We start from the raw sequence: 20,863 nt of genomic DNA, 5'->3' as shown, positions 1-20,863 counted from the left end.
CAATGCCTTCTGTATAATGATGGGTGTTTCTTGATGGTTAGGGAAAGAAAAGCACATGAACAGGTAGTAATATTCTTTGCCAGCACGGGTTCCTTGCTCCCTGAAGTCAGCAGCATAGTTGTGTCAGTGTGTTCATGATACTGACATATTAGACAGTTATGTTCAAGCTTATTACTTTATTAATCAAAAATGGAGTGATAGTAATAGAATTCCTTGGTATTTGCCTGCACTGATGAAACATGGGTCTTTTTCTGTTTAATACATAAAAATGGAACATCTCAATTTATTGCCTTTTTCCTTGAAAATGGATAGATCCAGATTGACTGAGATAGAAAAAGCACATTTAAATGTACCAGGTTTTGGGGAAAAAAAAGTTTTTTAGATGTTTGATGAATGGATTTAGTTTGTATTATTTCTTCTATTTCCATTGCAGGTTTTGTCATGAGAATTGTTCCATGTTGTATCATTTCCTGCGCTCCTTACAACCTTTGTCACATGAATAACGTATCAGAATGCTAATGACTAATATACAGTATTCTATGTCTGCTGATACTATACTGTACTACCATGACCTTTGCAATATTATGTATTCTGATTGGCTGTCCATTTCACCTCTTCCCCACAAGTTAATAAGGCTGTAAAAAAGAAAGAACTTCAAATCGCCAGCCAGTCAAATTACAGAATATTGAAAAGGTCAGAGCAGTACAGCACAGAGAAAAAAATTATGGAATATATGAGGCATTAAAATTCTTGTGACAATGATTGTAATAAGAATGGAAAAGGATACCCATTTATGTTATTTCAATCTAGTGAACCCCATAGGATGACAGACCCAGGACAGCAGTAATTTACGCACCACTGACCCACAGGAGCTTAATTCACCTATTTATAGGGATGCTTAGTAACAGGAATGCATATCTGCTTGGGAGCTCCCTGCTAAGTGTCCACCCGAAAACTGTGAACCTTCAAACCCAGACAGGGTGCTGCTTGAAGCTTAACACTTTTAAACAGTGATTTTCAATGAAATATGTATTTGTGTGCCTTTTTAACATAAGCATGTTTTATTCCTTGACTTTGTTTCAAGTATATATAATTTTTAAGTATGTATATAGATATTCTTTATACCTAATTTCTTCATATGGATCTTTTCCTGAAGACTGAGAAACTTTGATCTGGTATAAACGAGGAATAATCTGGGAACAGCAGAGGTTTTCCTCAAACAGCAGACTGAGGCAAAGAAGTCCCTCAGATATTTTGGGGTAGATATGGAGAGCTGAGTAGGAAGGCTAGTAAAAGAACGAAAACATCACTATGGAAAAAATATGAGAAGATTAAGGAGCCTTGGTAAGTCCTTTTTGTCTGCAAAGGGTTTAGTCTTTTAATAGGTTATAGGAGATGATGACTCTGAGCCCCTTCCATTCAAATTAATTTTTTAGTACAGTTGTTTGCATGTCTTAAGTGTTTGTGCTGGTTTAAAGGCAAACCAGCAGGGGAAATGAACTCACCACAAGAGAGATTATAAAATTTAATAATAATATTACAATATCCCAGATTCAATGCAGCCAGGTCAAGATGGACTCATTTGCCTGTTGTGTGAACTCTCTCCAGAGCTCACGCAGCTCTCCCAGGGATAGGGACCAGGTGATTATTTCTGGCTCCATTTCTTCTGCTTGAGGTGAAGGTCCTGACTCTTCCTCCTCATGCACTATACAAACTGATTTGGTCTTTGATTTTCTTTTCTGGACAGGGGCAACTGCTATCAGTTTCTGTTGTCCTTCCGGCTCCTCCATGGTTTGTGTGGACATGGTGCTGGTTGATTTGTTTCCCTTTCTTTTTGGCTCAGCTGTGGTTTGTGTGGGCATGGTGCTGGTTGATGTGTCTCTTCTCTCTGACTCAGCCATGGTCTGGGTGGACATGGTGCTGGTTGATGTATCTCTCTTCCTCTCTGGCTCAGTCATGGTCTGGGTGGACATGGTGCTGGTTGATGTACCTCTCTTCCTCTCTGGCTCAGTCATGGTCTGGGTGGACATGCTGCTGGTTGATGTACCTCTCTTCCTCTCTGGCTCAGTCATGGTCTGGGTGGACATGCTGCTGGTTGATGTACCTCTCTTCCTCTCTGGCTCAGTCATGGTCTGGGTGGACATGCTGCTGGTTGATGTATCTCTTTTCCTCTCTGGCTCAGTCGTGGTTTGGGTGGACATGGTGCCTGTGGATTTGCTCCTTTTCTCCTCCTCCTGAAGATGCTGTACCACACCAAGCAGTGTGCCGTAGGCAGTGGCCAGGGCCCAGCAGGTTGCTGTGAGCTGCACATCTCTGGGACTACCAGAGCATCTTCCTTTCACATAGCTTAGCATTTTGGCAGGGTCCTGCAGTTGTTCCAGGGTGAATTTCCAGATCATTTGAGGAGAGAAGGTCTCCAAATACCGGCCAATATCTTCCCATTTTGGCAGGGTCCTGCAGTTGTTCTGGGGTGAATTTCCAGATCATTTGAGGAGAGAAGGTCTCCAAATACTGGCCCATATCTTCCCACTTCCCGTTACACTCAACATCATCCGCTCCCAGGGCAGGCCTCCAGCAAGTCTCCTTAGAAAGCCCAGTTCTGACCCTAAACATGGTGTATATAGTACAGAGGAGACAAAGCAACACTAACAGCACTAACAGTAGGATTATGCTGTCCCTAACATCAAAAGGAAGCTCAATATTTTCAATGATTGTTGTAGCAGAGGTGAAAAGGTGGAAGTAACCATCTCCGCCTGTTTTCCCCACAGGCTGGGTGCTATTTTTAATGAGATCCCAGAGGTAACAACCCAAACCAGGACAGGCAGACCAGACTGAATATACATTCACAATGAAATTCATTGCTTCTGATGTTATGACAACATAAACATAGTATATTAATAAAGCAATTTTGATCCTTCTCCCCAGTATTAAAGAGAGCATCAAAATAGGCAAATGGTTCCCCATGTGTCGAAATATGAACAGGCCCAGATACACCATCCACATGAAAACATCAAGCAACATGGTAGTCAGGGAGTTTCTGTATCCAAATACACAAAATGAAATTGTAATTCTGACTTTTCTCTCGTGCCCCACGTTGGGCGCCAAAAGATGTGCTGGTTTAAAGGCGAACCAGCAGGGGAAATGAACTCACCACGAGAGAGATTATAAGTCAGACCTAAAATTTAATAATAATATTACAATAAAAACACTGACACAAAAGGGAAATTGCTTTCAACTCACAAAACCCCAGCAGTATAACCCAGTGTCCTGGGGCACAAACCCAAGGGGGTTTGTTTGCCCTTGTGCTGAGACCCCTGTGGTTCCCCCAAGTCCAGAGCAAAAGGAAATGAAAATCCTGTTGGTGCAGGCAAGGGCTGTGGTCTGGGCAAGAGCGGTGATCTCCTCCTGTCGAGGTCCTGCTGCTCCTCTGGATCCGACAAGAAGTTACCAAGTTCTTCTTACCCACCACTTATGTACCCTCAGGGAGCACCCAGTCCCTCCCCCTGGGCAGGGACTCACACAATGGGTGATTAACTCTGGGAGCCAGGGGGTGTTGAGCTGTTGATGGCCCATTAGCAGCTCTGCCCCCTCAGGCTGAGTGTGAAGGTGCTAATGATTCCCTGGGCAGCTGCTGCTAATGGTCCATTGTCCTTGGGGAATGAATAGAGGGGGTAGAATACACAGCTTTGATCACCCCCACACAGTGTCAACTGGTCCCTCCTGCTCAACTTTGACAGTGTTGAAGGACATAGTGAACCAGATCTAGGAGTTTGTTTTCTGCATCCTTAGGTTGTTCATGTTAACTGTGTCGTGAGGGGACCTTGCTTGTTGGAGTGCTGGTGTTTGTTCATGGCAGGAATTACAGGACAGAGTGCAGGAATGAAGAGCTATTCTGGTAGAAACCACTTGTCTGAAAGAAAACAATGTCTCTTGGGACTTTACCACTGTCTGAGGCAACTGCTGGTTAGATCTGTAGCAGACTTGTTAGAAGGCTACAGCAGGACCTGTGAGGAGGATGGTGAAAAAACACACTAAAAAATGGAAAAAGAGAGGCCTCATCCACTTATACTCACAAATGGAGTCCACACTGTGGCAGGCTAGGCAGGAATGGCATGGAATGATAGGAGAGGGTTATCACTGTATCACTTTTTGTCAGGCTGAACTTACGTGTCTGCATTTTCCAGCCCACTGAAAGCAAAGTTTAAGCAGTGGGAAGTGGCAAAGCTGCATATTGCAAGTCAGCCCCTGCAAGACCTGCATTTTAAAAATGTTCTTCTAGCATTTTATGTGCCAGCAGCACTAAGTTGTTTGGCTGGGAAGAAGGATAAAACACCTTTTGTCTGTTAAATTTGAGTTAGAAAACTTGCAAGTACTCCTCAGCTTTTTATTAGAAGCAGTGGAAAATTTTGAGCTGCTATGTTGTCTATCTCATTGTAAATTTGCAAGTTCATTTTTGAGCTGAATAAAATGGTTATGTAATTACATACTTCTCCTAATTATTGAGTAATTATATACTTCTTATAATTGCCGAGTAATCACTCTGCTATAACTAGAATTTAATGTTACAACTAATTGTATAATTACTGTGTATTAATGTTGTTATCCAGGCAACTTGGAATAAACTGTTATACTTTTGACTCATTTTCAGTTACTTGAAACTGTATTTTTAAAATATAGTATAGTTAGCCATGGGAAGATAGATTAATAATGGAATAAAAATATCAGCAGACGAAGTACATGATTTCCTTCCAGGCTTAGGTGGATGCAAATAAAAATATTAACATGTTAAAACTGGACTGTAGATAGAAAAAGTTTAATTTTCTCATGAATTTGACGTATAACTTGCTAATAGGAAACCCATTTTTATGCTTGAAGTTTACATCTATCCTATGTGCCAATCTATCAATGCTAATTTTTAAACTTTCCTGCACATTGGAGGCAAAATGTTTAAAAAATGCATCTTTTGCCACAGCCAGCTGAGTCCTTAAGTCACTAGAACCTTAAGAATGTATATGTCAGTTTGCCATTTCTAAAGAATTTATTGTTAACAACGGGTGCATGTAACAGTCACATGTTGTTCTGTGATTGTTGCAAATAAAAAGTCACAGGCACGGGATAAACTGGGATAGATGATAGGAGAAATGTGCTTTGTTGGAGTGTATCTGCTCCCAAATCACATAGAGGGACAGTTTCCCAAAGGTGCAGAAGGAGAGTTTGTATACAATTTAAGAGCTGAGATCAGGTAATGTAGATGCATTTTTCTAGTGCTGGTTGAGTAGCCTGGATATCTAAGAATAATCTTAGACAAAATAACTTTGCTTCTGCAGGATTCTGTGTGTGGAATGTGTAAAAGGTGGTTATTCTTGCATGATAAGAAGCTTTGCCTTCATTGCTGTCTATAAAATGAGGTCTCAGGCTTACATAAACTTCAGTGAAATCCAAAATAAATCCATTAGGCTTCATGAAGTCATTCTACCTTCACACTACTGAATTCTGCTCGGGTGGTCTGGTGCTATGGAGTGGTGTAATCCAGGTAGAATTTGATGAGTGGAAAGCTAGGCTGCCAGGCATATTAGAGTTTTATGAAATTGCCCCCCCTCCCCATCCCCGAAACCTCAGAAATAAGTTTGTCATCTGTTACCAGCAGAATGCTGAAAATGCCCTTTGTGCAGCTCTGTGAACACCAAAGAAATGGAATTGCTTGGACTTGTACCATAAGTGAATCACAGATTGTTTGTAGAAATCTGAAAATTAGAGGAAAATCCAGATCACTGATCCATGGTAAAATGTAATGTGAGCATGACTGAACTGTACTGCCTGTACACATGTTAGTGCACATCATAGAAATATGGAATATTTGAAAACTGGTTTCAGATTTAGTAACATTTCAGTTTAAGAGTTCATTTAAAACTTGAATAAAATGTTTCCCTTAAAACTATAATTCAAATATTGATTTTCTGGGGTTTCTGTAATTCCATTTTATCTAGGTTTTGTAGAGGACTCAGATGTGAATATTCAATCTGCTACCTGTGACAATGCCTTAACTAATTTACAATATTTTTAATAGTTATATTCTGTTTAATCTCAGTCTCATACCTGTGATCTTAGACTGCTGTGATTCTGCTGTTGTTTGTAATAGAGAATTTCCATTGAATTCACTGTGAGAGCTCTCCACAGAATGATGAATAGTAGTAACCATATTCATAATTTATATAGCATTTTATATGTTCAAAATATAGGATAATCTTTAAATGAGCTCAGCTTTGCTCTCAGATATGTGAGTGAACTCTTCACTGATTAAAAAAAAATAATTGTTACTTGAGATACAATTTTTTTAAAATTTTCTAGTCCTACTAGGTATTTCAGAATGGTTTTTTATTTCGTAGGGTATAATATTGCCTTATCCTAAGTCTGAGATCGTAAAAGGATTTTAAAGGACATGTAGGTTGCTGTGGTGTCCTCTGATGATTTCGAGTGATAAACCAAATACTTCAAATCGTTGTTTTATCTTTGAGAGAACTGCAGGCCATGATGGAAAGCATGTGTTACTGCAGATGACTATTTCTTATGTATGCAATGGAGCTATCCTATAAACTCCTAATCATTTTTCTAGTGATTTTGAAAAGTTTTGCCAGTGTTTCATAGGTATAAGAATGAACATTAATGTTTGGAATGTGCAGTTATCATGCAACTGTTCTAGAACATGAGCAATTTCTGAAAACTGACTTATGTTTGCAGTATATAGCAGTCAGCTTTGCAACTACATGTTGCTTCATGTATTGGTTTGTTTGTTTTCCACGGTTTACAAGCACCATCAACTGTTGACAAAAGCTGGAGAAATGTTGAATAACATCTTTTCTTCCTAACAGATCATATTGTGTGTGTGTGTGTGTGTGTGTTATTGGTATAAATGGCAACTCTTCTTTTGAGTAGAAATAAGATTTAGTTCATAAAGACAGTGAATTGTAGCAGATGCAAGTCCTAACATTTGTTCTACTTCCCCCCTTCTTGTTTTCTCATAACAGATAATGCTAATTATTCTATTGTAAATGATACTCGGATGTTATGCAGCAGCAAGGAATTCAATGTATGGGTACCCATTAAAGGCCTGATTCCATTTTCTAACTACACAGTACATGTGAATGCGTCCAACAGCCAGGGCAGCTTGATAAGTGATGCTATAACAATAGTCATGCCTCCAGGAGGTAAGTATGAAAAGTGCTTTTTCTGTGCATGTAACAATTACACAAACACTCTGTTGAACAGAACGTTGTTTATCATCTCAACTGAGGATTGGAAGTTCAGAAGAATATGTTTACATTAGTAGTTCTTACTAGCAAAATTGTTCTTTTTGACTTCTCATTTTTCACATTGTTCAATTTAAGAACTAGAGAATGAAAACAGTTGTATAGTTAACATATTATGAAGGTGAAAAGTGTATTATGTACTTTTTTTTTTTTTCTGTGAATGGTGGTGTATTCTATCATGGACAGCTTTTCTAGTCCAGGAATATAGAGAGACTCACCTGCATTTTGTAATCTGTTTTAGAGTGGAAGTTGAAAGTGCTGATAAGAAGCACTTACTGAATAGACTTTGTTTAATACTGGAGAATGTTTTAAATAATAGCAATAGAAACCATAGGCAATATATTGAACCAGAATCCACAAGGTAGTATAGCTGTAGGAAAGTCAATTATGATGTGCTGATTTAGAGGGAATGAAGCTCTAAACCACTCTGGATGTTATCTTTATAATAATTTGAAATAAGAGAACTGAGCAAATACATCCTAAACATTGTGTGTGTTTTAGTTTTTGTTTTGATTTGGTTTGTGTTTGTTTTTTGTTTGTTTGTTTTTTACAGGAAAGCTTATGTTTTTAGCTGATGTATTCTCTTTTCATGGACATTCTCGAGAATTAGCTTTTGTTGAATAAATGCTGATGGAAATTATTAATTTAAGACAGGTTTGAATTCTAATGTGAGAGCTCAACAAATCTAGATCTTGAGAGAAGTAGTTCTTCAGCAAGAGTAGTGTAGAGTGACAAACATACTGTTTAAAGGAAAAGAAAAAGGAAAATAAAAACCAAAGAGAAATCCCATAAACCTTATAGCTCAAAAATACAATAAAATTTGAAACAGTTTGCCTCCAAATAGATGGATTGTGTTTGGGGCCAAACCAGCAGAAAGACTTCAGAAAAGTGAGTAAATACAATGCAGAGTTTGTATGACAGATTACTGAGAAATAAGGAAAAAGTAAATTTCCAGCACATTTTATACTTTTCCAATTTGATTGTCAAGTTACACTTAATGTTAACAAATAAACTTTCCCTTATAATAATAAAACCACATCTGAGTTTTCCTACTTATTTAAGTCTGAGCAGTAAGACACTGATATTTCTAATTCTAGTGTCTCATTTTAATTTTCCATAGCAAAATTTGGTAGTGAAAATTTTACCAAGTGACAAAGTAAAGGATCTTTAAAGATAAGAAAGGATCTGCACAGGTTTATGACAGCCATTAAGACAGACTTTCTTTCATCATTAGATTGTTGTTGATTACAATTAGAAAACTTATAGCTTTGAAATTATCTTTTTTATGACCTTGTGGTAGTTTAAAAGCAATACCTCATTGGTTAAATAGGTTTTAGTTCATGCTTCCTTTTAGTTAATGATCTGAAAACATATTATCCTGATTTACACATAAAATCATGCTGAAAAGCATGTGGCATTCACTAGGATATGTGTGTTTAAGTAGAATTAAATTAGCAGTGAGAGTTATTAAAGAAATCTTCCATAGTATTGTCCAGTGGACTGTGATCTGTAGTGAAATGAATAATAAATGAAGCAGGGCATATGAGAGAAGTGCTCTCTCATACACACTATATTCTTGCTATATGTGTACAAAGAGACACACACGTGTATAGCCAGGACAATGTATGTTTGCTTTACTATGATGTTTATTACAATGACTCCTTGAATGCTGCACAATTTCATTGCATGGTAAATTATTAGTATAATGGCAATTTTACACTGGACTGTGTACATTGCCTTCAGTTCACACTGTAAATCATTAAATTAAATCTAGGTGCTACTAAAATAAGGAATGTTACTTTTTACCTCAGTGGCCAAGATTTCACTTAGAAGTTTTGTTTGATCAAAGAGTAAGAGAGGTCTCATTTTGTACAAAATCACAGCCTTTTAATGAATGTTAAAATGTAGCATTCCCTGTTCAAAGATAACAAAAAAATTGCTATTTCAGAAATTTGCATTGTGGGGAGTACTTCATGGAGTTTGATGGAAGATTGTATAAAGTAGAGAGTGATAGTGAATAAAGGAGTATTCCATTTTCAAGTTAGTGCTGATCACTGTTTTACAATTATGATACTTTCTCTTTTCCAATATGTATTTCCTTTCTTTCTTTTTTTTTTAAATTTAAGACATATGGCACATAATGTAAAGTACACCAAATCCTTAATGTTACCTGATTGAATATCTTATTTTCTTATCAATGTTATTTAACACGCTTAAAGTCAATGCTTGAAAAATCTATTAGAAATAAAGAATTTATTTTATCTAAGCTCTTGACTAAAATTGCAGTGCAGGTTCAAGAGTTCTTGGAAAGATTAAAAAAATAAAAACTGAATCCAAATGTTAATCCATAAATATGAAACTTTCTTTTGACCCTTACCCTGTAGTGGTCTGGAGTTACTAATGGGGTTAGGATTTCAACTCTTAATGGGACTTGGTGCATTAGTGTTTGGTATGCATGGAATTCAGCATTCAGTTTAATAAGTGGTTGACATTGGTGATGTCCCTTAATTTGCTTAAATCTAATTGGCTCTTTTATCAGTCAAACCTGTATGGATTGGCAATTGATCAGAAAGGGTCAGCCATGACTGTGCATGTACTTAAATGCTGGAACCACCAGTTAAAGTCACTGTTGCATAATAAGAAGCTGAAACCATGAGAACAAATGATCTTCAGAGTCGGAAGGCAAAAGAAAGCAGAGAAGTTTTTCAGGATGTTCAAGTTCAGAACAAAGGCATTATGGAGTATATAAATTTTAAATACACTGCTTTTTGCCTCAAGACTTAAAGCTTTTTTTTTTACAGATGAACTGAAATCTTGTCTGAATCTGTCTTTGTTACATCAAAGAACTGCACAGAAAGCTAAAAGAGATGGAAGAAGCATAAAAGGGCATAGTTTAAAATGATTAGTGACAAATTTCATACCACAGAGGTAGAAGTAAATTTTTTTGAGTTTTATGGTTTTTCGAAAAAGAATAAATTTGCTCTATTTATCTTGTCCTAAACTGCTTTTGTAGAAGTTGTAGGAAAAAAAGTATACTAGCCAGTGCCTCACATTAATTTGAAGTTTCCAGCCAGTAAAAAAATCTGCAAACAAATTTCTTTAGAGTTAATTTAATTAGGTGAATGAATTGAAGTGACTCAGAGGATGCAAAGCTACAAAATTCTGGGAGAAAATCTTCTGCAAGAAGTTCTTGGTTATACATTTTTATTCTCAATGAGTGCTATTTCTGATGTAGTGGCAGATAGAAGACCACATTATTTTAAGATTGCTTTGTAATAAGGGATGGAAAGCTAGGAGAAAATAAATATGCAATCACTGCTGATAATAGTGTATACTCTAGTTAAATCCATTTGTTCCCTTACTCTGACTATCATAGCCATAGTATGGAAGGGAATGATAAGTCCTCTATGAAGAAAGGAGGAAGATTATGTTGAAAAAATAGGGAAAAATAAAGAGAGCAAAGAAAGGCTGCTGCAGGAAGGTGAGGTTCCATCATCACCTACAAACACAGAAAAGGACTGGGTTCCCAATTCATGGTAAGAGGTAGGAAGATTGTCGTGGATGTTAATTCTGTATCACATTGCAGCTGTCTCTGAGTGGGTTCATGTATTGGGGATTACAAACCATTAACTTGATGCTGACTTATCTATAGAGAAGAGCCTCAAAGAATTGATACATATTTCCTATGTAAAACATAAAAGGGAAGATAATCTGAAAAAATTTTGCCTAAACAGAAAAGTGCCTCTATAAGCTCTGCCATAGTTTGTAAACTATGTTATTCATTCATATGCTCTGTCTGTGATTTGCACAACATAGGAATGTCTAGGAGTGAAAGGTGTCAGATTTTACCTTGGAGTCTTAGGCACCTGCCCTGCTGCTTGTTTCTTTGTGTATGGCATCCTGTATGCCTCTGCCTATGAGCTTGGGCTTGTTCTCAGCAGCCAAAACTAAGTCTACATACCTGTAGTTGCTGATGTTGGTTCAATATCTGCAGGAGATGGTGTCCTGCAACCAGGGGATTTCAGCCACTGTTAGTTTAGGTTGCAACACCTCTAAGACTGGATGTTGAACCTCATCATATAAGATCCCTGATCTAATCATGCAAACAAGTAGGAAACGCATCATACAACTTATATTCATGTCTGAAAGCATTTGTCCATGCAAGTGGATCACTGAAGCCAGCAGGCCTCCTTAGAGGAATGAATATTCAGTAAACAAAGCAAACTGATAGGTCAGAATTACTTAAGAAGAAACATTGAACCTGAATATGCTAGAATTTTCCCTGTGAGATAGATTTGGGTTTATATTTTGCTTAGTATCGCATTAAGAGTCACACCATAAAATTTATTTTGAAAGAATTGCCTTCAAATTTCAGGTATTTCTGAGACACTGTTTTTCTCTCTTCTTCTCTCTTCTTTCTCTCCTCTGACATCTCTTCCTTCTTTCTCTTTTCTTTTTCTCTTCTTTGATTCTTTCCTTCTTCTTCTTGTAAATCTAGACTACAATTCAACAGGCTTCTTTTGTTCTGTATCTTCTGTTTCTTTTCCATTTTTCTTCTCTTCCATTCTCTTAGGTCATTTCATGCGAATTTAAAAATGTAAAGAAAAATTAAAAGTAGATTGGAAAAAAAAGGCTTCTGGTATCATTCTATTTTATTCATTGTGAAAAAGATCACATTTAAAAATAGTCCAAATTATCAAACATTTGCATGATATCTGTCTAACTTCTGAAGAATACAATCTCTGATTTTGTTGAAGAGCAGAAAATGTTTTAAGCAAAGTCCTTAAATGAAAAATTGTGACCATTTCTTTTCTAGAGGTAGTCAAGGAGAGATCGGGAAAAGAGTAGGGAGGAGGAAAGAGCTCTCCTACATCTCTCATAAATGACCCAGCTAATTAAAGAGTGTCAGTGGCAAACTGTGTATTGTCCATTCCAGTTCCTTTTGTCCAGAAAGATGATTTCATGGGGATAAGGGTAGGATTGCAAAAGTGCTTGTGTGGAAAATTGGGAGTTGTTCTAATGAAACAATAATTCTACTCTAACCTCTGCAGTATTGAACTGATTGTCATTTTCATTAGTGCTACTTTCTTCTTTTATTCCCCTCTCCCAGACTGTTCAGCACAGCTTTCAGTGAGCTCATACTGTGCCTATTCTTGGTTTGGGTGGGTGTTTTTGATGGCAAGAGATGAGAGAAGTCTCATTGCTGAGAGTCTGAAGTTGTGTCTTCAGACTCTGGCAATGGGACGCACAGAGGTGCCCTCTTTACTGCTCACTTTCCTAAATTGCAGCCAGCTGGGGCTCAGCTTAACCCCACACATTACAAAGGACCACCTCAAGGTTGCTTTGAATTGAAGCTCAGTGTAAGTGCCTACTTATAAACTGTGGAGTTTTGCCAGCAGGCAATGGCACTCCAGCTATGTCCTTCTCTTCTGATTGCCTCCCTCCCTTTGCCTGTGCAGCCTATGCTTTTGGGGCTGGGCAGATCTCTCGTCTCCAGAGATGCTGTTTCCATGCTCTGGACACAGGGCACATGTGTTTATCAGCTCTTAGGTTGCTTTCTGTCTTCTGGAGGTGCATGAAACAGTTGGAACAAGAAGATCAAAGCAACAATTTTAGTGGCCTAGGAGAACATGGATGCTTTGGCTTGCCTGGGGAGAGCCAGATGAGGAAAGGGAAACTGTGCAACAGCTTGAAGGAGCTAATTGGCCATCTATAAGCAGGGAATTAACCTTGTTGTAGAGGTCTCACTTTAGGTCTTTCTAAAACCTTAGCCTTAGCATGAGATCCAGGCTGTACTTACGATCTCTTGGAAGAAATCTGTGGTAGAGAGTTCCTGCTGCAAAAGTACACCTTAATTGTACTTCTGAGAAACAGAAGAATATATAAAAATGGCTTGCTTTGAAATTTAGCAGTAGATGATTATTTAAAATTACCACCTACCATCACATTAACCTAATTCTGATCAATTGTAACTTTACACAGAAAAGGACAAAATTTAGATGAAGTGTGCAATTTTTATATAATCTCAAGCCTGTTCATGCTTGGGGGGTTTTTTGTTTTGGTTTTTCTTTTTATTCTGTGTAAAGGTGAATTAGTCTTTTTAGTACTGTAATTAAAGTCAACGTTCTCTATGTGGCAAGCTAGGTTCTTCTGTTGAAGGAATTCTACACTAAAATTACATCGAAATTCCTGGTGAAAACCTACAGAAGACATTAGAAAAATGACACCATGAATTTTCTCTTTAGAACCATTTTCCAGATTGGGTAAATTTTTATGTTATTTTGCTGCTCTGAATTGCACTTTTTTTTAAAAAAGCTCACTTTTTAATGTTATTTTTTTATTTTTCACAACTCCTGCCCCTTTTGTTTTTGGAATTAAACGGCATTTTCATTAACTGTCAGCGAAGGCAAATATCTGTGAGTTGTTAGTTGGAGTCTTTTTGCCCTGCCATTCTGTATTTTCTGCAGTTGAAGCATCTAGATTATGGAAGGTAGCCTGGTGATCATAATTCACTTGAGTAAAGTGACAAGGTTTGAAGGTTTGAGCCACTGTTGCACAGTTGAGGAAGCTTTGAAGTGCCTCTGATTACAATGAAGTCTTACACCTCCAGGAAGGGTCTGTCACCCTGTTACATTTTTGTTACATTTCCATATCAGGAAAAAAAAAGAAAGCTTAAGTGGGGGAAAATGAAGAGTCTTTTAAGATCTTGCTGAGGGGGAAATTTAGGCAGAGTCAAATCACTGTTCTTTTCCTGTCTTTAGCTGGGGACAAAACCAGACATAATCTTTCTTAAACATCATGGCCGTACAAGTGCTTTTGCTTTTTGCTGGTTCTATTTACAGTTAAAAATGGCTCTTAGTATCTCCTCTTTGGGATTTTTCTCTGTAGTTTGGAAAAAGATCTGAAATTGATTTTAAAAAATGTTAAATTTTGTATCTGAATTCTTGAAACACTTTGGCGAATTAAAATAATTTTCCTCCATTATAGATAATTATTTGTGCCAGTAGTGTTTTAAGTTTTACTTTTCCCTACTTTTTCTTAGTGTAGTGTTCCTCATTCTTTTGCACGTATGCAGTTATCTTTAGGCTACTTGGCTGAATACATAATGAGAAATTACCTTCTCTATAAAGACGGAAAGGAAGAGAAAATGGAAGTTGAATGCGAATCAGTCATTAGAGTCACCACTTCCCCGGTGTCTCTGTAATGCGGCGTTGTATGCTCCCCTCTTTCTTATGACAAAGACAGCCATTCAAATCTATAGCCATTAGTGATTCTTGACATTTGACAGCTTTTTCTTTACTTTTTTTCTTTTTGAACATTTTTTTGTGTCTGCATGTGTGTGCAGATGTGCACACACAAATACACATATTATGTATTATTATATGCATGTTCATGTATACATGATCTCTTTCCATCTTTTTTAATCTTTGGACCACTCTGCAGATCATACTTATTCCTCTGACAAAAAAAGACTATATTCTTAGATTAATTCTGGGTGAGTAAAATGAGAAAGGGAATTAATTTATTTCATGTTACAGTGGGATATTTCCAGTATTGAATTACATTAATCCTTACTATTTGTATACTGACCTATTTGCTGTTCTGATTTTTACAACTATTATCTAATTCAGACTTCCGTCATCACTTCTGAAGTGTTTGAGGATTGTTATTCCCATTTTATATAGAGAAAGAAAGGCATGTGTTAGCAACAGAAGGTAAAAGAAAGTTTTATATTGCTTCTCATGCTGAAAAGTGTAATATACATGTCAAAAAGTTTGCCAGCCTTTCTTCTTGTCCCTTAACTTAGGCGGGGGGTTGCTTCTCTGTGAAAGGTGTCACCATAGTTGAACACAGTGTGTACAGAGAAAATGCAGGAATTCAAATTGACTGGTTTTAGACTATCTACAGATCTCTAATAGTTCATATATAAAGAAAAGAAGTAAAGTAAGTGAAGAGATGGCATTATATTATATAAGAATATTTATCTTTTCCTCTATTTTCTTTTCCTTCCATTGAAGTTGTGAGTGCTCTTAGAGACCAAGAATCCTTTTTGAGAGGGTTATTTGTATACTGCTCTCCAAAATATTCAACTGGTGCCTGTAATCTGAATTAATCAGCTGTAAAATTTTCTGTGTTGAAGATTTAGCCCCTTCAGGCTATGTTTCAAAAACCAACAAAGGAAAGGAAATTTTCTCTGGTTCTTTACTTTTTGTCAAAATATTGAAGAAAATCTGCATTTTAGAGACTAGATATTGCCAAAGCATTTCCTTTATGTCAACCTATGGTGAATAGTGTGTGTAGACCAGGAGATCTGGTCTGACAGGTCTTGTGGCATAGAAGGCAAAACAGTCAGTCTTGTTTGGGTTTGATTAAAACGTGATGGTGTTACTAAGACTTTTAATCAATTAGGCTACCTGATTTTGAACAAGATGGCAGTAGCCAAGGTCTTTTCAGTAAAAATACTTGGAAACAGATCATTCACTGTGTATCTTGACACACTTCCACCAATTCCAGTGGATTTATGTGTTCCTCAGCATTATCTGAGGAAATGAAGCCCAGGGTTAATTCGTATAAATGGTTTATTTGTTAAAAGTATCTGAAACAAGACACTAACTGATGAGTAGCTACTTAATAATGCTGTATGAACATTCCTCTGCGGATAGCTCAGCTGTAAAAGTTGTAATCCTTTTACCCTATTCATCAAAGTCAACTGCATATTTTGCAGAGATTATTTCCGGGTGGGAATAGTCTTGTCTGAGTTGCTTTTTATTGATCTTAAATATTAAATATTTTCCTTCAGCACATAGCATTGGATCATATTTCTGTTAATTGAAATGCTGTTTTTGTTGGGGGACCAATTCCTAACAACAGTTAGGGATTTTTGCCACAGCTGGGTGGAATGGAGGTGTCACCTTGTCCTGGGTTGAGCTGGGAAAACACCAACTGTCCCGGACAGAGTGAAAGGGGTTCCTCCTCCCCCCAACCAGCCAAGGGGAAAAGAAGAGGGAGAGGAAAGAAAAACCCTCAAACCAGGTTTATGCTGAAACTAACTACATGTATTTATACAGAGAAGAGAATATTAAGAGGAAACTACAATATAACACACACTTACACAAGTTATCTATAACAAGAAATAACTTCCCACTTCCCAGTAAACACAAATTCTACCATTTTAACTACAAATCATTCTAGAGAAGTCAATTCTTCAGAGACAGACTCAAGCAGAGAGAAAAGCTAAGAACAAACATTTTACTTCCCTAAGATAACATGATGGTAAGCTGGTACTCCGGGCTTGGGCCTCCCCATCCCTCCTGGGACAGCAGAGTGTCTTGCTGGGACCACAGCTGTGAAGCAACTGCCTTAGCCACACCCACACACCAGCTCTTACCCCTTTTGAGATGATGCAATATGGTATGGAATACAATATTATTGGCCAGAAGAAGTCAGGTGTTAGCTAGCTCAGCCCAGCTCAAGTCAGCTGACAATTTCAGGCCTAATCTGAACTTTAAAGCCTAATTTAGGCCCACCTGGCTAAACCCATAACACACCTTTAATATTCCTTCATTGCTAATCTCTGTTAGAGCCCTGGCTGAAAAAAAAATCTGGATTATTCATCCTAAAGTAAGTAACATTCCCATCTCCTAGTGGCTAAGCAGTGTACTAATCTTTGGGTTCATAAGTAAGGAATAGAGAATACTGTCCATCTGTCCTGTTGGAACTCCACTACTATGTTTTGTGCATCTGTGTGTGTAGGGAGAAGTCTTATTTACTGGGGGAAAAGCCAGAGAAGGTCCTATTGTAACCCAGGGCTAATGACACTTCCCAGATTGGGGCAAGGCAGTGTACATGTCAGCAGCAAAGAGGGCAGGAAGAGTAGGTGCTGAGTTCTGGACATTCATAGGTCTGGATGTAGTCAGTCCAAGCATCAGAATGTGATCCTATTGCTATTTTCTAATACAGCTTAATTTGTTGATACTGCAGCTGTTGAAATAGACTGTAACATGAAGTGACAGCCATAGTATTGCAGCTGGCAATTTGAGAAGTGATAAGAATTCTTCTTTACTCTGTAAATGTGATGGTTCAGATTTGTTGGCCTCAGCCTCCTGTGTTGCATGAGAAGAATACAGTGTTTTGTTGTTATTTTCCTAATTATAACAGTTTTATTTCCAGAACTAAATTTTTGATTCTTCCCTTTTCCTTTGTGCAGATTACCTGCCCTGAGAGTTTTGCGTGATGATCAATGGCAGGATTTGGTTACATAGAAAAAACACTCCATGCTGGTAATGATGACAGATACAATTAAATTAGTTCTCTGCCATCTCCTTTGATGTACACAGATATTCCCCATTAATATTGATGGACTTTGGAGTCAAAAGCACATGCTAGGGTGGGGGGAGAAAGCCCCTGAATGTTGTATTTTGCTCTTTGTGGAGCTGACTATATCACTTTATGTTTAAATATAAGGAAAGCTGCTGACAGTGTTGATATATTAAATTATAACTGAGAAGTAATTTAAGGATCAAAGATGCTCTTTGGGAGACATCACTTTACTGGTAGGAAAAATCATTACCTTTTTTCCCAGTCTCATGTATTTGTACTGTATGTCTTGGAAATACCATTCCCTACAGTTTCTGAATCTTGATGTTTAATTTAACACAAAGGTCTTTGAGCAGCACAATGGGAGGGGGATTTCTGCTCGTAAGGCATCATAGAAGGAAATTGAAATGTACATGTTTTTTCTCATTTATCAAAGAAGTGCAAAAATCTAAACTGACATTTTATATCAAATGAATTATGAACTGTGTACTTAGTACCTAAGGGAACAACAACTAAATTAGACTTTTGTTAAAGAGAGAGAGAGAGAGAAAAAAAATAGGCTTTTAATAAAATATACACTCATTTTTGGTATTTTTTCTGAACCTGACATATGCTGTTCTTTGCAGGAGAAAACTAGAGAGTGTAGGCTACTTCAAAGTCTGTATGCTTTGAATGCCTTAGAGTGAATTGAGAAGCAGGTTAAGATGACATAGAAAACATAATTTCTACTTAATAAGTATTGTTGCTTTGCTGTTTTTGTTTTCAGCCTTGTCCAACTCAGGTGAACAGGAAAAGATAACAGGCTTTTTAATAGTTTGAAGGTTGGAGCAAAGTAGTAAATTATTTCTCTTCTCTTTTCTCTCTTCTTTTCTCTCTTCTTTTCTCTCTTCTTTTCTCTCTTCTTTTCTCTCTTCTTTTCTCTCTTCTTTTCTCTCTTCTTTTCTCTCTTCTTTTCTCTCTTCTTTTCTCTCTTCTTTTCTCTCTTCTTTTCTCTCTTCTTTTCTCTCTTCTTTTCTCTCTTCTTTTCTCTCTTCTTTTCTCTCTTCTTTTCTCTCTTCTTTTCTCTCTTCTTTTCTCTCTTCTTTTCTCTCTTCTTTTCTCTCTTCTTTTCTCTCTTCTTTTCTCTCTTCTTTTCTCCTTTTTCTCTCTTCTCCTTTTCCTCTCTTCTCCTTTTCCTCTCCTCTCTTCTCCTTTTCCTCTCCTCTCTTCTCCTTTTCCTCTCCTCTCCTCTCCTCTCCTCTCCTCTCCTCTCCTCTCCTCTCCTCTCCTCTCCTCTCCTCTCCCTCTCCCTCTCCCTCTCCCTCTCCCTCTCCCTCTCCCTCTCCCTCTCCCTCTCCCTCTCCCTCTCCCTCTCCCTCTCCCTCTCCCTCTCCCTCTCCCTCTCCCTCTCCCTCTCCCTCTCCCTCTCCCTCTCCCTCTCCCTCTCCTCTCCCTCTCCTCTCCCTCTCCTCTCCTCTCCTCTCCTCTCCTCTCCTCTCCTCTCCTCTCCTCTCCTCTCCTCTCCTCTCCTCTCCTCTCCTCTCCTCTCCTCTCCTCTCCTCTCCTCTCCTCTCCTCTCCTCTCCTCTCCTCTCCTCTCCTCTCCTCTCCTCTCCTCTCCTCTCCTCTCCTCTCCTCTCCTCTCCTCTCCTCTCCTCTCCTCTCCTCTCCTCTCCTCCTTTTCCTTCCGCCCCTTCCTCCCTCCCTTCCTTTCTTCCTCCCGTCCTTCCTTCCTTCCGTCCTTCCTTCCTCCCTCCCTCCCTCCCTCCCTCCCTCCCTCCCTCCCTCCCTCCCTCCCTCCCTCCCTCCCTCCCTCCCTCCCTCCCTTCCTCCCTCCCTTCCTCCCTCCCTTCCTCCCTTCCTTCCTCCCTCCCTCCCTTCCTCCCCTTCCTCCCTTCCTTCCTTCCTTCTATTTGTGAGCATATGGTTGCTACTGAGAAAGACTTTCAGGAAGCAGAATTTAGGGGACACCTGATTGAACTTTAAGAATTATATTTTCAAATAATGGTGTACTTGATACTTTAAGGGCATGACTTATACTGTCTTTAAGTGAACAACATTTCTTGCAAGCAAAGACAAGATTCCTGGTCTGTAAACATTAGAATTTGTAGCATTTATGAGATTTTGTACATTACAAATTTCTGAATTTCCTTCATGACTTTCAGGGGGAATATGTTTATTTCTGTTCATTGTTATAGAAGGCACTTTCATATTGTTGTGATAAGCACTTACACCTTACAGAAAATGGGAAGATAAAATTCCATGGTTTCTTTGACAACATATTCCCTAGTGCACTCTTACAGTGCTTTTTGATAGATATCAGCAAAGCATCCAAGAACAAGCTGCTTTTCTCATATGCCATGTACATGTATTTCATAACAATATATTTCAGAAGATTAGGTATGTTAGAATATACAAAACTTTCAGAAACTTCATTTCAAAACAGCGTGTAAGTGCCATTGGAAATGTGGCGATGTAAATGCACGCTTTTTGTTACAGAAGGGGAAGAATAGGTGGCAGCTTGAGGGTTGCAGTGGTTTGGCAGTGCCATGACAAAGAGCTGAGCCCTCCAGACATGCTAGAGAGTCAGGCTTTCTGCTTGTGCTGTCTGTCTGTGGAGGAGATGAGAGGGATGGGGACAACAACTGTGGATGGGAAGAGTAACATCTTTCTTAACACCTGCCTCCCATTTTCCACTATAAAAATACATTGATGAGACTTTTTTCTTTTTGTGATTACCATGCATGGCATAAAGAAGTTAATTAGTAGGTGTGAACAAAAGTCAACTCTGTGTTGCTTTGATTACTAGGAACAGAAACTTTGAGGGAACATTTTTGCTTCCTCTTTCTGCAAGAAAAGAATTTCAAGGGAGGCAAGTCTGTTATGGCCACAGTTATTTCAAAACCAAAAGCTAATCCAGTGACCTGGACCTCACAGATACCTGTAGGATATTCAATATATAATAAGACTGCACCATCTGCTGTGCAGAGTGATACCCTAACACCAGCTAATCTGTCATCTTGTCAGATCCATTTTCTGTTTATGAGCATCTCAAGTTTGGTTTCCACCAGAAATGGTAGTATTTCACACCATCCATTATGTACTGCAGAGAAATTTATGAATTAAAAATAACTACTGGCAATCTTATTCAGATCTAATTTATTTGCAAGCCTGCATTTTTCTGCAGTCTGTACATATGTATAAACTGATTCAGTTAAGGTTGCTGTGGCTTTTTTGTTTCTTTGGCCATATTGCATGTAG

At 38.1% G+C, this 20,863-nt stretch overlaps 1 protein-coding gene across 1 annotated transcript in view; it reads left to right on the top strand.

Annotated features, from left to right (window-relative positions):
* USH2A (usherin) overlaps nucleotides 1-20,863 on the top strand; it is a 387,863-nt gene that overhangs the window by 219,078 nt on the left and 147,922 nt on the right. The window contains exon 38 of the mRNA XM_071578650.1: nucleotides 7,026-7,205. Within this exon, the coding sequence (XP_071434751.1) occupies nucleotides 7,026-7,205 (180 nt within the window). The remainder of the gene's footprint in view (nucleotides 1-7,025; nucleotides 7,206-20,863) is intronic.

This window comes from Pithys albifrons, chromosome 2 (genome assembly GCF_047495875.1).
Source record: "Pithys albifrons albifrons isolate INPA30051 chromosome 2, PitAlb_v1, whole genome shotgun sequence".
Taxonomy (NCBI): domain Eukaryota; kingdom Metazoa; phylum Chordata; class Aves; order Passeriformes; family Thamnophilidae; genus Pithys; species Pithys albifrons.
The sequence above is the reverse complement of the archived record's forward strand: the minus strand, read 5'-3'. Positions and strand labels throughout refer to the sequence as shown.